The sequence below is a fragment of the Anabrus simplex genome, chromosome 1 (genome assembly GCF_040414725.1).
Source record: "Anabrus simplex isolate iqAnaSimp1 chromosome 1, ASM4041472v1, whole genome shotgun sequence".
Classification (NCBI taxonomy): Eukaryota; Metazoa; Arthropoda; class Insecta; order Orthoptera; family Tettigoniidae; genus Anabrus; species Anabrus simplex.
Genome location: NC_090265.1, coordinates 1580039203 through 1580058067, shown reverse-complemented (window position 1 = coordinate 1580058067; position 18865 = coordinate 1580039203). Strand labels below are relative to the sequence as shown.

At 41.2% G+C, this 18865-nt stretch overlaps 1 protein-coding gene across 1 annotated transcript in view; it reads left to right on the top strand.

Moving 5' to 3' along the window:
• Positions 1–16512, top strand: part of LOC136858559 (luciferin sulfotransferase) — a 98333-nt gene extending 81821 nt beyond the window's left edge. Inside the window, exons 6-7 of the mRNA XM_068225603.1 lie at positions 10295–10389; positions 15443–16512. Of these exons, the coding sequence (XP_068081704.1) occupies positions 10295–10389; positions 15443–15754 (407 nt within the window). The 3' untranslated portion in view covers positions 15755–16512. The remainder of the gene's footprint in view (positions 1–10294; positions 10390–15442) is intronic.
• The last annotated feature ends 2353 nt before the right edge of the window (positions 16513–18865 follow it).

The following is an 18865-nucleotide window of genomic DNA, read 5'->3' as shown; positions in this document are numbered from 1 at the left end:
GGGTTGGCTTTTCCCTCGGACTCAGCGAGGGATCGCACCTCTACCGCCTCAAGGGCAGTGTACTGGAGCTTCAGACTCTGGGTCGGGGGATAAAACTGGGGAGGATGACCAGTACCTCGCCCAGGCTGCCTCACCTGCTATGCTGAACAGGGGCCTTGCGGGGGATGGGAAGATTGGAAGGGATAGACAAGGAAGAGGGAAGGAAGCGGCCGTGGCCTGAAGTTATGTACCTTCCCGGCATTTGCCTGGAGAAGTGGGAAACCACGGAAAACCACTTCGAGGATGGCTGAGGTGGGAATCGAACCCACCTCTACTCAGTTGACCTCCCGAGGCTGAGTGGACCCCGTTCCAGCAGAGCCGGGAATCGAACCCGGGCCTCCGGGGGTGGCAGCTAATCACACTAACCACTACACCACAGAGGCGGACCCTCGTAAATTTAAAAACAGAAAACAAGAATTATGTACGCACGTTCAATCCAGAAACTTACAGTAAAACTGTTTGGCTCGAGTTCACCTACATGTAATTAGGGTGAGTAGAATTGAAATTTACTTAATACATTGTGTTAACTGCATGGTTACTAGTTGCATGCCTCAGTGGAGGTTCCAGGATACGCCACTGGTGAAGATGAAAGAGAAGCATTAATATGATGCTCTAAGATATCAGTAGTTAAGCCGGCTATGATTAAACAGTTGAAAATGCTTCATGATGTTAACTGTTATGTCAAGAACTTGAAAACAACTCTTGAGAAGGTGCCTTCAGGATTTCAAGGTAGTTATTCAAGCGAACAGAAAGCTGATTGACGATCGCAGTGGACGATGTAATGCTCCAACATCTAATGAGGTTGCTTTAGTAATCGTTGGCGAACAATTTCAGAAACGAGACATAATTATTCAGAGTCGCAATGATAAACTCAAACGTATCAGTGAAATTCATGATGCACTTCAATATCCTATGATATTTTGTTATGGTGAAGATGGCTATTCAATAAATATTCCTCAACGTGATGCTCATGAAAATAATTTTTTGAAGAAAAAGGCATCAGCGGCGAGCTATTATAATGATGCGAGAGGACGAAGGTAATTTACTCCGGTTTGGTGCTTTGTTAAATCAATATTTAGTTGATATGTATGAGCGGCCAAATTTCATACGCAACAATCAAAAGCAGCTAAAATCAGAAAATTATATTCATTAAAGAGATGCTATTTTTTGCTATTTGCTTTACGTCGCACCGACACAGATATGTCTTATGGCGACGATGGGATGGGAAAGGCCTAGGAAGTGGAAGGAAGCGGCCGTGGCCTTAATTAAGGTACAGTCCCGGCATTTGCCTGGTGTGAAAATGGGAAACCACGGAAAACCATCTTCAGGGCTGCCGACAGTGGGACCCGGATGCAAGCTCACAGCTGCGCGCCCGTAACAGCACGGTCAGCTCGCCCGGCAAACTTCAAGTTTAACAAACCCGTAACTTAATTGAGTGACACAAGATACAGTAAGCAGGAAAGATGTAAGTGCCGATCAACTGGGACAAAGAGTAATTCTGCCTTCATCTTTTAGCGGAGGACCTCGATACACGCACGAACGCACGCGAGATGCAATTACATACTTAAGTCATTACGGAAGTCTTGATCTTTTTATGACTTTTACGTGCAATCCCAAATGGATTGAAATTTCGGAAGCAATCTAGAAAGGGCAAAAGAACTACAATCGTCACAATATCATTTCTGGGGTATTCCGATTGAAGGTGAGAAAACTAATGGACCTTATCAATAAAGCAGGAATTTTCGGTAATGTGCGTTGTTACATGTACTCAGTAGAATGGCAGAGACGTGGATTACCTCGCATTCATATATTACTGTGGTTGGTGAAAAGCATACCGTATAACAAGATCGATGACATCATTTGTGCCGAAATTCCTGATCCAAATAAAGATTCTACTTTACACGATATTATCAAGTCTACCATGTTTCATGGACCTTGCGGTAGTCTGAATCCTAATGCATCTTGCATGAAAGATGGACGTTGCAGTAAGAGATACCCACGACCCCTTCTTCGTCAAACACAAACTGGCCATGACTGTTATCCATTGTATCAAAGATTGGCTCCACAAGATGGAGGATTCACTGTCCAGGTCAACGGTGTAGACCTTGACAATAGATGGGTAGTTCCATTCAATCCTTTTTTATCTCGCATATTAAAAGCTCGCGTTAATGTAGAACACAGCAGATATATTAAGTAGGTTAAATATTCATGTAAGTAAATCAACAACGAATGAATGAATGAATATTGATATGCATTTAGGGCAGTCGCCCAGGTGGCAGATTCCCTATCTGTTGCTTTCCTAGCCTTTTCCTAAATTATTTCAAAGAAATTGGAAATTTATTGAACGTCTCCCTTGGTAAGTTATTCCTATCCCTAACTCCCCTTCCTATAAATGAATATTTGCCCCAGTTTGTCCTCTTAAATTCCAACTTTATCTTCATATTGTGATCTTTCCTAATTTTATAAACGCCACTCAAACTTATTCGTCTACTAATGTCATTCCACGCCATCTCTCCGCTGACAGCTCGGAACATACCACTTAGTCGAGCAGCTCTTCTTCTTTCTCTCAATTCTTCCCAACCCAAACTTAGCAACATTTTTGTAACGCTACTCTTTTGTCGGAAATCACCCAGAACAAATCGAGCTGCTTTCCTTTGGATTTTTTCCAGTTCTTGAATCAGGTAATCCTGGTGAGGGTCCCATACACTGGAACCATACTCTAGTTGGGGTCTTACCAGCGACTTATATGCCCTCTCCTTTACATCCTTACTACAACCCCTAAACACCCTCATAACCATGTGCAGAGATCTGTACCCTTTATTTACAATCCCATTTATGTGATTACCCCAATGAAGATCTTTCCTTATATTAACACCCAGATACCTACAATGATCCCCAAAAGGAACTTTCACCCCATCAACGCAGTAATTAAAACTGAGAGGACTTTTCCTATTTGTGAAACTCACAACCTGACTTTTAACCCCGTTTATCAACATACAATTGCCTGCTGTCCATCACACAACATTTTCGAGGTCACGTTGCAGTTGCTCACAATCTTGTAACTTATTTATCACTCTATAGAGAATAACATCATCCGCAAAAAGCCTTACCTCCGATTCCACTCCTTTACATATATCATTTATATATATAAGAAAACATAAGGGTCCAATATTACTGCCTTGAGGAATTCCCCTCTTAATTAGTGCAGGGTCAGATAAAGCTTCACCTACTCTAATTCTCTGAGATCCATTTTCTAGAAATATAGCAACCCATTCAGTCACTCTTTTGTCTAGTCCAATTGCGCTCATTTTTGCCAGTAGTCTCCCATGATCCACCCTATCAAATGCTTTAGACAGGTCAGTCGCGATACAGTCCATTTGACCTCCAGAATCCAAAATATCTGCTATATCTTGCTGGAATCCTACAAGTTGAGCTTCAGTGGAATAACCTTTCCTAAAACCGAACTGCCTTCTATCGAACCAGTTATTAATTTCACAAACATGTCTAATATAATCAGAAAGAATGCCTTCCCAAAGCTTACATACAATGCATGTCAAACTTACTGGCCTGTAATTTTCAGCTTAATGTCTATCACCCTTTCCTTTATACACAGGGGCTACTATAGCAACTCTCCATTCATCTGGTATAGCTCCTCCGACCAAACAATAATCAAATAAGTACTTCAGATATGGTACTATATCCCAACCCATTGTCTTTAGTATATCCCCAGAAATCTGATCAATTCCAGCCGCTTTTCTAGTTTTCAACTTTTGTATCTTATTGTAAATGTCATTGTTATCATAGGTAAAATTTAATACAAGGCTGCGACCAAGCAGGTTTCTCACTACAAAATGAAGCAATTGATGAGGTAAAATTATATGAAAGAGGAAGGTATATTAGTAGCTCAGAGGCAGTGTGGCGACTTCTGGGATTTCTTATTCATGAAAGACATCCTACAGTTCTCCATATCGATGTACATCTTGAGAAGGGGCAACGTGTCTATTTCACTTCGGATAATGTGACAGAAAAAGTCATGATTCCTCCAAAACCGACTCGTTTGGCTTTCTTCGATTTATGTGATACGGATTATTTTGCAAAAACTTCCTGTACCATGAGCTTCCATCATACTATATATGGCAGAACAATAAATTCGTAGGAAGAAAACGAGGCGAGGACGTTGAAGGTTGGACAGGAGTTAAAGAAAGTCTGCATTAGTAAGGTTATATACTACTCATAGAAATAATAGGCCTACTGAATGCTACCACCTCCGACTTTTCCTTCACGAAGTTCGAGGACCAACATCGCTTTCCTCATTAAAACCTGTGGACCGGGCGAGTTGGCCGTGCGCGTAGAGGCGCGCGGCTGTGAGCTTGCATCCGGGAGATAGTAGGTTCGAATCCCACCATCGGCAACCCTGAAAATAGTTTTCCGTGGTTTCCCATTTTCACACCAGGCAAATGCTGGGGCTGTACCTTAATTAAAGCCACGGCCGCTTCCTTCCAACTCCTAGGCCTTTCCTATCCCATCGTCGCCATAAGACCAATCTGTGTCGGCGCGACGTAAAGTCCCTAGCAAAAAAAGAAAACAAAAAAACCTGTGGATGGTGTCCTACATCCTACATTTCAAACTTCATGTAAAGCTCTGGGATTATTAGAAAATGAGAGACATTGGGAGTTAACTCTTGAAGAAGCGGATTTGAATAAATCTCCTTATAAATTACGTGAAATTTCGTTATTATGGTAGCATTTTGTCAAATTTCTTATCCCGTTAATCTTTGGGAAAAGTTCAAAGACTTTTTTGTCAGAGAACATCGTATGGCAAACAGAAAAGCAGGTGGAAGATTGTACTCTAAATCGCAGTGAAGTATACGACCAATGTCTATTATTAATCGAAGACGCAATGTTATCTGTAGGAGGACAGAACTTAAATCAGTATGGCTTACATCAACCCGTATGGTTAGGAAATGAAGAAAACAGAGAATAGTTAAAGGAAACCAATTATGATATTCAATCTTTGGAACGATTGATAACTACCAGCGGAAAATCTTTAACTACAGACCAATTTGCAGTATATCGTAAAACCCTGAGTAGCATATTGTATGAACGAGGAAAAATCTTCTTCTTAGATGCTCCAGGCGGTACAGGAAAAATATTCCTTACAAATTTGCTATTGGCAAATGTCAGAATTACTAGAAACATTGCTGTAGCTGCCGCATCGTTTGGGATCGCCGCAACATTACAGTAGGGAGGTCAAACAGCGCCTTCAAGCTGCCTCTTAATCTTACTCGCACTGAGACTCCCATCTGTTATATTTCTAAACCTTCGAGCATACAAACAGGTAGAGGGGGCGCTCCCTATGTTTCTATCGGCCAAGCGTGGCACTAACATCGAACTCTGAGCGATCAGCTGATGTATGGCTAAACAAGGTGGTATTTCTTAAGAAGAGCATTACGGAGTGTTTTTAAACCCCGACTTAAGTACGCTCCTTATGATTAATTTATTTAAACTATTAAAGTTGGTAATAAATGCAATTCCCTCGGAATATATCTTTTCCTTTCAGTATGAAAAGTGTTAAGTATCATTATATATGCCGGACTGAGTGGCTCAGACGGTTAAGACGCTGGCCTTCTAACCCCAACTTGGCAGGTTCGATCCTGGCTCAGTCCGGTGGTATTTGAAGGTGCTCAAATACGACAGCCCCGTGTCGGTAGATTTACTGGCACGTTAAAGAACTCCCGCGGGACTAAATTCCGGCACCTCGGCGTCTCCGAAGACCTTAAAAAGTAGTTAGTGGGACGTAAAACAAATAACATTATTATTATCATTATATATGTGTGATATTGGGATGTGTTTACTCATCAGTTGAGGATACGGTGGCGTGATTAGGCCTTACGTGGTTAACTCACTCTAGTTACTTGTCTCCTATTTTAAAAAGTTGAATTTTCTTCGTAATATTTGTCTAAACTAGCTATTATTAAAATACTTTTACAGTTGTGGAAATAATAAACTCGAAAAAACATACCAATAACCTACATTTCTAATAATGCTGATATTTTGTTGGTTACACATCGAGAAACGTGGCCGATAATTACGCAATCGGCCCCATTACACCTAGAATAATTATCGTCAAAAAATTTGAAATTACTAATCATGCAACTGATTATCTCAATGTTATCACCCTTAGAACAGCTATCACCACCACTATCACACTTATTCACAGACTTTCGCAATACAGTTTCGCATGTTTGTAATTATTGTAATATTTAGGTTATCAGCCACTATCTTGCAGGAACGCACACACAACAACCTTAGATCTAGGTTATCAGCCACTATCAAATATAAAGAGCACACACACCACAAGCCGTCCAACACTTCTAAATGCTCAGGCTATATCGAACTATAACTGAGTTAATGAAGCCTAATGAGATGTACAATTCGGAAAACTATCCTTAAAAATGTAACATAATTTACCATATGATGAAAGACAGGAAGCCATTTAGGCTATAACTCACCAAAACAACCAGCCAATAAATGTATGATACAATGCAGGAAACAGATATTTATATGTAAGTCATGCACCATTCTTCTCTAGAAAAGTTGTGAAAACGTGAGAACTGCATGTATTGACAATATTGTCCCAAGGAGTCCCTTACGTGCCAGTAAATCTACCGACACGGGGCTGGCATATTCGAGCACCTTCAAATACCACCGGACTGAGCCAGGATCGAACCTGACAAGTTAGGTTCAGAAGGCCGGCGCTTCAACATACTGAGAAACTCAGCCCGGCCATCTCACATTAAATAAATGTTGTTGTTAATTCATTTGAGGGTCTTGGGACATATTGGTCATCATTATGTGTTTGTTGAATTTGTGTGATAATCTAGTGTGTATAACTAGTTTCTAGGGTCTAGGATTGGGATAGGTGTCCCTAGACTTCACAAAAGGTACCATCCCGGCATTTTGATGGAAGGAGTGTGGGGAAATCCCTTGAAAACCACTCCCAGGGTGGCCACTGTGAGGACCGAGATTCGAACCTTCTATCTCCGGATATCCGGCTCTGCCGCACAGTCATGGTGCGCGACTTACAGCTGTGCTGTGAGGTCCAGGAGTATATTTAGAACATGTTCAAATTAAGATAAGTCCACAATGTGAGGTCTGGAAGGGATTTCGGCCTTTGGTCTAAGGAGTATAAGTCCGAACTATAACTATAAATTATGTACAATACTTCATTTGGTCCTAATGGTACAAGTAAATATGTTAAAGTACATATAAAGGAGAAGAGGGCAATTCATTTTGTGACATACTCTCTTTCCCTGGCAGCCTAGGTACGGTATATAATCATGTCAGTGTCTTTTCAGTTACAGATTTTAATAGTTACCTGTGAAAAGACACCTTACTCCCCTTTTCAAATCTCTGACTATAATTGTGAGCAACGCAAGATATGACCCATTTTTGCTATATTCCTTCAAATTGGCGTACTCCACTTATCACATTTACTAAAATACGTGCTTTTATATGTTTGTAAAATATTACAGATATATAGAAAAATCCTCGTATATCGATAAAGATGACTTGAAATTTCCCGCTTACGCCAACAGCCCGAGCATATTCACCCTAGGTGCCCAACATCAGCTGATTTTTATCCTGGCGCCGTGTTCTGCCGTCAGCTCTCTTACGTATTTGTATGCTAAAAGTTCTAAACCAGGGCTTCTCAGGGTGCATGCACTGTGCACGGTTCAAAAGACGACTTCGCTTGGTTGCTCAGAGTGCGGACCCCCACTCCTCGATTTGGAGCAATAGCGATGTCTCTCTCTTTCCCCAAGCCTGTCTCGCTCGCTGCCCCTGTCTCCCTCTTCCTCACTTGCTCCGTAGCGCTCCAAATTCGAGCCGAGTTGAGCCGAGCTTAGCCGTGTAGCCCAGAGACGAAGCGTTGGTACGAGCCGAGCCGAGTGGAACCGATGCACTGTGTACAGAACCTCTGCGCCGCAATTTGCACGCATGAGATTTTGGGCGTTTGAGAGGCCCTGTTCTAAACAATCTAAAACGGCCGAGCTTTTGCGAGAGTGTAAACTCTTTGTTTGGGACGAAAGTTCAATGGCCCATAAATGCGGGTTTGAGGCTCTCGATAATACCCTCCACGACTTAAAGAGTAACAAAGATATACTGGGTGGAGTTATTGTGCTACTCGCTGGAGATTTTCGTCAAATTTTACCAGTGATACCAAGAGGGACGCGTGCTGACGAGGCAAAGGCATGTGTAAAAATGTCATAGGTGTGGTCTAAAGTACGCAAACTTACTTTGAGAAAAAACATGAGGGTCCATTTGAGTGGTGATCTTTTGCCTGGCGAATTTTTGGAACTTCTTCTGAAAATCGGAAATAGAGAATTATCAGAAGTCGTTGGGAAAATTTTGATTCCTGAAGGTTAAGTGCAGTAGAAAACTCTTCAAGAAGTCTTATTTCAAAGATATACATCCCGAAGTCGCTAATCTGAAAGACAAATCTATGGACTGGCTATATGAGCGAGCAATTCTCACACTAAAAAATGAGACGACTAATGAAATAAATAAAGCATTCCTTACATATTTTGATGCAGAGGAAATAGAGTATAAATCAGTCGACACGGTATTACAAACGGACGATGCTGTGAATTATCCAGTAGAATCCCTAAACACCCATAATCATCCAGGATTCCCATCTCACAACGTTTCAAGGTAGGAGAACCTGTAATGTTCTTACGTAACCTCAAACCACCTAAGTTGTGCAATGGCACTAGATTACGTGTGACGAGTTTGAAAAATTAATATAAGCTACTGTTATTACAGGGTGTGCTCCAGGAGAATCAGTGCTCGTTCCACGAATACCACTTACTCGTATACCATCGGATTCTCCGTCTGAGTTTAAAAGACTGCAATTTACAATTCGAGTATGCTTTGCTATGGCGATTAATAAACTCCAAGGCCAGAGTTTAACATTTGCACGAATCGACCTACGCGAAGAGTGTTTTTCCCACACACAATATTATGTTGCCTGTTTCAGAGTAAGTTCTCCATGTAACTTAGTCTTTTTGGCACCAGAAGGAAGAACTGCCAATATTGTGTATAAAGAAGTTCTAAACTGAATAACTATACTTAAAATTCTTCTTTTATGTGTTGCTATGTGAAACGAACGATTTTACGCTACTTATTCATTGATTAGGTATATTAAAGTTAATGTTTGCTTAACAAATTTAAGTTATTTTATGGTAAGGTTTTATAATTAATTATAATGAGTGTCTTTAAACCTTTAAAATTATTAATTATTTCGACAGCAAATATTTGTATTTTAACTCTGTATTTTGATTTCATATGAAAATGAAAACCTACAACCTGTTTTCCAGTCAATGACCGTGTCAGGGATGTAATGAATGAAGCAGATATAGGCTATTAGTACGATGGGGTCGCCACTCCCAAAGTGATTTATTAATGAGTGATAGATGCTATGAAATGAGAATGGAGAGTGTTGCTGGAATGAAAGATGACAGGGAAAACCGGAGTACCCGGATAAAAAACCTGTCCCGCCTCCGCTTTGTCCAGTACAAATCTCACATGGAGTGACCGGGATTTGAACCACGGTATCCAGCGGTGAGAGGCCGACGCGCTGCCGTCTGAGCCACGGAGGCTCCTTGATTTCATAATTAAAAGTTAATTTTTAATTAAGCTTATTAATATATTTAATAATTTATTCCATTCATAAAGCAAGCAAAGAAATTGTTACATGACAAGTAATGAAAAATATTAATATATTTACATTTCGAGATCACAGGGAATTTTAAACCCCACTTAAAAGCGAACTCGGAATGATAATCGGTACAAATAAAATACCTCTGTATGTTATAAGTGTTACACAACATGTGAAATTTTCAATTCCGCGGCCGAAGACGGGACGGAAAAACACATCATTTACGTTCAGGTGAAAGTCGATGGACGCCTTACGTTTGGTTCGGTGGCGTTCAAAAGAAAATGGGAAATAAAAATTATAATGGGACATAACTATGACGCGAGAGAAGCCGCGGGCAAAGTGCTAGTATAAAGAAAGATATCTGTAATGATTCTGTGCAATTGATATGTATGTAACATGAAAAGTGTACCTTTTTAATCAGATATAAACAATTAACATGTTCATTTCAATTTTCCAATTTTACATAATAATTTTGACCGTCGAAGAAAGCCTTCCTTGCTAGTACATTAATTTTACTGTATTTTCTTTCTCATTTCAGTCATGTATTCCCCATTCTGGGATCATGTCCTAGACTTCTGGAAATTGAGAGATCAACCAAATATTTTATTTTATACCTATGAGGAGATGAAGGAGGTAAGTAAACTGCTTTAGAAAATGATAGTGACGAGTATAACGTAGTACTGTCGGGTTCATTGTGTAATAAGCTCACCGGACAAATAAAGTCACCCTAGTGCTCATGCACAGATGGATCGTTAAGCCTGTACAGATGGCGCAGCAAACGAGTCCCGTGCTCAACCGCACGCACACTGCCTCTACGTGAGCATAAAGCAGTAGCGATCAGGCAGACGTTGTGTTTTCAAGCGGACAGTCTACGTCAACATGGGTAGATGTAAGGATGTGGCAAAGTGGCAGAAAGGAGCAATCGTGTTTGGCCGTGCCCATGGCAATACAGTGCGTGAAGTTACTGGATTTGTTGGTGTTTCGCAGCGGAATATTCAATGTGTCTACAAGCAGTGGTGTACTACACGTGAGCACGAAACACGACGTCAGAATTGTGGTCGGAAGATATGATGAATGAGAGGGACCGGAGAAGCGTTCCACGGCTTGTGAATCAAAATCGCTTCCAATCCCGACAGGAATTGCTGCAGTCAGTGAATGAAGGTCTATCCCAACCTGTTAGAACATTGCGGCAGGAACTGCGTGCAATGAACATTACTGTAGAAGTCGGTCACCTCGCAAGAGGCCATTGCTCATACAGGTACATAAAGCTGCGCGTATTCAATGGGCTAGAAATCATCGAACATGGACAGTAGCTGACTGGCGGAACGTAATGTGGTCTGACGAATCACTTTTTTGCCTGTATTCCAATGACGCACGTCGTTGAGTGCACCGATGGCCAAATGAAGCATTTCATCCTGGAAGTCTGCAAGGTCAGGTTCAACCCGGAGGGAGGTCTGTGATGTTATAGGGGTGCATGATAAGTATGCTATTGATACCCCAAATTTTCAAGATGACAACTGCAAAGTTCATCAGGCTGAACGCATATGTGCCTGGTATTATGAACACTCCCCCACCCTATTACATCTCACATGGGCTGAAAATAACCCTTACCTGAATCCCATTGAAAATCTGTGGGACATGTTGGAACAGGGGTAAAACGCCGACATCAGCATCGCCTCAAATTGGTGGAATTGTGCGATCAAATCCGCAGCGAATGGCTTAACATGGATGCGACACACCTGCACAACCTTGTGGACTCAATTCCTAGCAGAATCGAGGCAGTTATCAAGTCCCGAGGTGGGGTTGCACGGTATTAAGTGATGCTTGTAATGATTTCTCCAGGGGCGACTAATCTTTGTCCAGTGAGCTTATGTTTATTCAAATAGAAGCCTACTATCTTGAAGGGGTCATAATTAAAGTGCTAGAGAATAAACAAATTCACCGAACTCTCTTTATGATTATGACGGTAATGTAACTGATTTTGAGATGGCACAGTAATTGGGATCCTATCCTAGAGACAGATCAATCTTAATTACGTTTCTAGCGTCCTAGGTGGCTGCTGCTTGGCTCGAGTCCAATAGATGAAGCGAGGTTACTTTGCTTCTCTCAGCCAAATTTCTTGGTTTCCTGAACGGTGCCGCTACTCACTGTACCTCCTCAATTGCCATAACGACGCAGGGTCAATGCCCTTCCAGATCTGACTTTTCTACATTTCTTGCCAATAGTGGGAATGGAACCTGGGCGAGGACGAGGAGCTAGAACGCTTTCCTGTGACTACGATGGTTGTCGATCTTAATTCATTACAATCGCATCATTTACAAAACAATACCGAATGTCTCTTTCGTTTAAGTGGGAAGGAAAAGGACCGTTGGCAGCACTCCAATAATCGGCCGCTCAGCCAACCTGGTCGGTACGCCAGCCCTAGCAAGCCCAGCCTGCAATGGAAGCCAAGCCCTGTTACTCTAGCCGAGCTTTCTTGATGTGGCCCTCGTGACGTAACCACCCCAGTCTCGCTCTGCAGTGCGGTCGCATGATGCAAGCCTAGCTTAAAAGGTGCGTTTTCCAAAGTGCGACTGCAGTCGCCTCGGCGGCCAGAGCCGCAACGACCGGGGTCGCCATATACGTTGGCGACAGCAGCTGCAAGCGACGGGCACGTGGGGTGTTTTCTTAGACACGGCTCCAGCCGCCAGTCGCGCAGTCCAGTTCGTCAGAAATGGATGAGAGCACGGGCGATATTGTTAGTGGCAGGGCTTTCCTTGACATTTTAATGGAAGAAGAAGAAGAAATATTGTTAATGTAGTATCTCGGCCCGAAAAGAAGGAAAGTCAACAGTATATTTGCATCGCACTATGAGGAAGGATGCTATAACATTTTAATTAACAGGCATCTTTTAAGTGATGAGACAAAGTTCAGGAAGTATTTCTGACTGAGTTTTAGTTTAGTTATATTCTCGAACTTATAAAAAGTGAAATTTTGAAAACCCTGTGCAATTGGTACAAGAAGTCCATCAGCCCAGCTGAGAAAATTGCACTCACTCTCAGGTACGGACATTTTAATCTTAATTTAACAGTGTTTAGCTCAGCTGAATAAATGTTTTTTATAGTAAGACATAACGATCAGTAAATATATGGTCGTAATAGACTTCAAGATTTTTTGCTAGTGGCTTTATGTCGCACCGACACAGATAGGTCTTATGGCGACGATGGCATAGGAAAGGCCTAGGAGTTAGAAGGAAGTGGCCGTGACCTCATTAAGGTACAGCCCCAGCATTTGCCTCGTGTAAAAATAGAAAACCACGAAAAAACATCTTCAGGACTGCCGATAGTGGGACCCGGATGCAAGCTCACAGCTGCGCGCCCCTAACAGCACGGTCAACTCGCCCGGCAAACTTCAAGTTTAACAAACCCGCAACTTAATTGAGTGACACAAGATTAATTGCACCAATATGTTAATTATTTACATACTTGACATGCCATTCCAACGGTGTAATTTCGTGGAAGCGGATATAATTTTATTTATGCAGTTGCAAAACTGTCTACTACTCAATCTAGGGGATGAAGGAATCAATAAAAACGCATAAAAATGATAATGCAGAGTGAGATTTACATTTTATTTAAAAGTACATATTACACTGTATATTCATTCCTATAAATTATGATCCAGTAAACTTGACAAGATATCATGAGTGTTTACATCTTTGCACGGCTCGGCTTTTATCGGCCCTTGATTGGCAGAGGAGAATGCTTGCGGAGGAGGTGTTGAGCACTAGTCAGTTCCGTCGCAGCGACTGCGGCCGCCAGCACAATCCCCGTTGCGGCTACAATCGCACCTTGGGAAACGCACCTTTAGCTGTCACACATACGTACGAGCCCTGGCGGGATTGAGACCGCTTACTGCTAATCTCTACCACCTAAATGTATATACCTATGATGACAATATTTCGTGCTAGAAATTCAATTTCAAACTTACGTTTTCTGACGAGTAGACACATTTACCATCAAAATGTGGCCTTGTTGTAACATAATAAAAACTGGGGTGAGCTGCAAGTTGTCGGTCACTTACTAAATGCACAGAGAACTAGTGTATTCGCAGCAGCTCTGCTACCATTTTGTAGTGATTTGGGTAGAAAGGGTAATAGCATTAGTAGTATTACAGGTTAGTATTCCCTTGTTTTACCCCGAATAATAGATGCTGCTCTGTCGTCTTTAGTATCGTCATTCAACAGCGTGCACGTGCGTGAAATTCATGAACCATTCATGAGTGTGTAACCAAGAGGGCACGTGGATCCAGAGGCAATATGTGGAGCAAGACACGGGAGCTAAACAGAACAATGCGACTATGACGGAAGAGAGGCATTATGAGGAAAAAACATTATAAAACCACTAGGAACAATTACACATGTCTATATTGAAAGCAACAAGGGTTTATTTTTGGGTCATCAGTCCATACGCTGGTTTGATGCAGTTCTCCATGTCACCCTATCCTGTGCTAACATTTTAATTTCTACGTAACGACTGCATTCTATATCAACTGTAATCATCTTGCAATATTTGTGCCTTGGTCTAGCTCTACCGTTCTTACCGCCTATACTTCCCGCGCATCAGTTCAAGTTCGTCTTCTAAATGAAAGTCAGGTTATCCCGAACGCACATACCAGTATTTCACCAGTATTAGTTCAACTCATACATCACTTGAATTAAATCATTTCAACTATTCTCTGGATTACATATTCACACAAAAAGGAGACTGTAGCCCGAGACTGACATACATCTGTCCCTTGCAAGATGGTATAGGAGAATGAATCCCGGGTAACGCTTCGCGCATTTATATCAACTAGGAAGATCCCCCCTCTCAAAATTTGGATACACTCTTTTTATGGGGTACTAGAGGCACAATAGTGCGATAATCAGGTGACCAGTGATCATACAAGATGGTTAAGACTCTCCCGGACGAAATCTGTTCGCACAATCCAGAGTAATAAATAAATATCTGTCCTCATTCTCAACTAAGTCACGAGACAAGTGGTTGTCGAGAGAAAAACCCATGGCCGCTGTAACTTTCCACTCATATACAACCACTTATTCCTTCTTTAGTAGGAAATGATCGCCATGAAGGTCGTCACAAACCTTAATAAAATTCACTGATGACGAACAGATCTTTTGAATCTCTGTGCAATGCAGTATTATTAAAATCATTAATTTCCTTGATATTGAAAACGAAGTTGGCCGTGCTGTTTTAAAAGTGGGTTCGAGATTACGAACGTGAAAAGTTTTCCTTCTCCCTTTCACAGACGACTTGTGGTCGGCATAATCCCCCCTCTTTTCATTCTGGGGTTCCCTCGCTCAGCTGAGTCGAGACACACCCTAGCTTCACGGTTGGCGTTCCACGCTTCGAGTTCCCGCGTACTTGCTTCCAGACAATAAAATGCGTGTTCTCTTGATCCATAGTCCTCGCGTCATGTCCCTGTCGGGTACAATATATATTTTTGAGAATTATAAATTAAATTACAAACAAGCACAGATTTTTCCTCGGCTTGTGTTAGATCACTTGCGTCAATCTCATGACTTAATTTCCTTTGATTTTAGTTTTTTAACTAATTTGATGTAACTTTGTCACTAACAAACGGCTAGCACATATAGGGTAATGGTTTGTGTATCCGCATAATACGCTCCCGCTTCTGCTTTCAGAATCTGCCTGCAATGATCCGCAGGGTAGCCAAATTCTTGGACAAGTCTTTCACAGACGAACAGGTGGCTCAACTGGCGGACCACCTCGATATCAAGAACATGCGTGTCAATCCTTCCGTGAATATGGAAGATCACGTTAAGAAGTTGAAGGACGAAGGAAAGGCTCCGAAGGAAGATGATCTGCTTTTTATTCGCAAAGGAGAAGTAGGTGGTGGACGGAAAGCGATGTGTCCTGAAATGGTGGCCAAGTTCGATTCGTGGACGAAGCAACATCTTTCTGGAATAGAATCGCCTTGGTCCCGATCTACCTAATAGCAACCTGAATCAGAAAAATATTCGTGTAAAAATGCAGTTCCATTCATGTGTATGTACGACGTATATTGCTAGGATTATTAAAGTGATATGGAATGTTATCTTTATAATAATGTTATTCATAATGATAATATATGGCCTAAGCAATGTTTGCAAACATTCTAAAGATGTGCGAACTGGAACACTATTGTACGATATCTAAGGCTGTGGTATTTGTATTGCTCAGACGATAGAATTTCTGTGAACAATATACAACATTTTCCTAACAGTATTTTTATAATCCAAAATCACCCAGAAGAAGTGTCCTTTCCTTTGGATCTCTTTCAATTCCTGTGAACAATATGCAACATTTTCGTAACACTATTTTTAAAATCCAAAATCACCCAGAGAACGTCGTGTTGCTTTCCTATGGATCTCTTTCCATTTCTAGTATCAAGTAATCCTTGTGTGGGCAGCATAGAGTTTAACCCTACTCTGATTGGGATATACCATACGACCTCTCCATTCCATCCTTTCTACAAGCCATAAACACTCGGTTAACATATGAAGAGAACTGTAACCTTCATCTACAAACTCGTTAATGGTTACCCCAAACAAGATCTTTCCTTGTATTAACACCTACAGTAGGTACTGTCCCTTTTCCGGGATTGCTCAGTCATCAAACACAAGGTACCTCAGCGTGGTGCATTCGAAAGCGATTGATCTAGCTATTCAGGACATTTATAAAGATTATTTATAAAAAGGGGAAATGTGACTGGAACAGGCTCGTGGCTTAAATAAACATTTGAGGGTTTCAGGTCTGGGTGTGAAGCACGTGTAAGAACGGTACTGTGGGGACATCCCCCTTACTAAATGACTAACCAAATTAATTTCAGGGATGGATTGCCTGAAGACCTTACTTTGCATCTTATATGTAATTCGACAACGTTTCATTTAACGATTGTCTCCTAAAACAAAAAGTTTGTATGAGAGACTGCTGAACAGTCCAAGGGATATATTTACTCAAAATCATGTCAACAAAATCTTCCACTGTGACATTTTCTGCAATAGCATCACGTAACTCGTCTTTTAACATGCCCTGAGAGTGAGGGAAGTAGATGCGGGAAACATTCAGTGAGGTTAATTAAAAACATTAGCGTTTCTAACAGTTCAATCCAGAACCTTAAGAATCGATTAGATTCTTCAATCGAATCTACAGAGAAATCCGGTAAGTTTTTAAACAACTCTAAGACACGAAGAGGCACCACAAATGAGTTAGATGGTAACATCCACGACATTGACTTCCATATTGGGAAGACAAGGTACCGGAAGGGCAAGGGTTGGATAAATTAACAGACTCGACCTTACTCGCTGGATACCAACATCTGTCAGGGTAAACGTTTGGACACCAATAAACATCTCGATAGCATGTACATCACATGACAAGGCAATGGCTTTAGTTAACAACTCAGAAATCTCTCGACGAAGATTTGTATCAAGATCTGACATTAATAGATCCTTGTTTCGTTTCAATTAGTGCTCAGTTCTAACCTTAATTCATTTCAACTGGGCCAATGATGGCGTAATGACCCCAAATGAATTAATTATTTCACTTAATTATTCAATAGCATTAACAATGGGAGTCATCAACTCATCAATCGACTGCCGATCCAGGTCAGGTAAAGTAATGTGTAGATGGGCGGATTCCAAGAGCATTTCAATATTGTCTGCATTGGTCGCTCCAATTTCAAGTCCTCTAACCCCTAATTCATAAGCAAGTTCCGCACTTCGTAGCATTCGAGGGTCAATATTACGACGCCCAGTCATGGTAAGGTGATTACAAGAAACAACAAAATATTACCAAAGAATTATTAAAATCAAACAATCAATACTGATCTGCATTTAGGGCAGTCACCCAGGTGGCAGATTCCCTATCTGTTGCTTTCCTAGCATTTTCCGAAATGATTTCAAAGAAATTGGAAATTTATTGAACATCTCCCTCGGTAAGTTATTCCAGTCCCTAACTCCCCTTCCTATAAATGAATATTTGACCCAGTTTGTCCTCTTGAATTCCAACTTTAACTTCATATTGTGATCTTTCCTACTTTTATAAACGCCATTCGAACTTACTCGTCTACAAATGTCATTCCACGCCATCTCTCCGCTGACAGCTCGGAACATACCACTTAGTCGAGCAGCTCTTCTTCTTTCTCTCAATTCTTCCCAACCCAAACATTGCAACATTTTTGTAACGCTACTCTTTTGTCGGAAATCACTCAGAACAAATCGAGCTGCTTTTCTTTGGATTTTTCCAGTTCTTGAATCAGGTAATCCTGGTGAGGGTCTCATACACTGGAACCATACTCTAGTTGGGGTCTTACCAGAGATTTATATGCCCTCTCCTTTACATCCTTACTACAACCCCTAAACACCCTCATAACCATGTGCAGAGATCGGTACACTTTATTTACAATCCCATTTATGTGATTACCCCAATGAAGATCTCTCCTTATATTAACACCTAGATACTTACAATGATCCCCAAAAGGACTTTCACCCCATCAACGCAGTAATTAAAACTGAGAGGACTTTTCCTATGTGTGAAACTCACAACCTGACTTTTAACCCCGTTTATCAACATACCATTGCCTGCTGTCCATCTCACAATATTTTCGAGGTCATGTTGCAGTTGCTCACAATCTTGTAACTTATTTATCACTCTATAGAGAATATCATCATCCGCAAAAAGCCTTACCTCAGATTCCACTCCTTTACTCATATCATTTATATATATATGAAAACATAAAGGTCCGATAACACTGCCCTGAGGAACTCCCCTCTCAACTATTACAGGGTCAGACAAAACTTCACCTACTCTAACTCTCTGAGATCTATTTTCTAGAAATATAGCAACCCATTCAGTCACTCTTTTGTCTAGTCCAATTGCACACATTCTTGCCAGTAGTCTCCCATGATCCACCCTATCAAATGCTTTAGACAGGTCAATCGCGATACAGTCCATTTGACCTCCAGAATCCAAGATATCTGCTATATCTTACTGGAATCCTACAAGTTGAGCTTCAGTGGAATAATCTTTCCTAAAACCGAATTGCCTTCTATCGAACCAGTTAT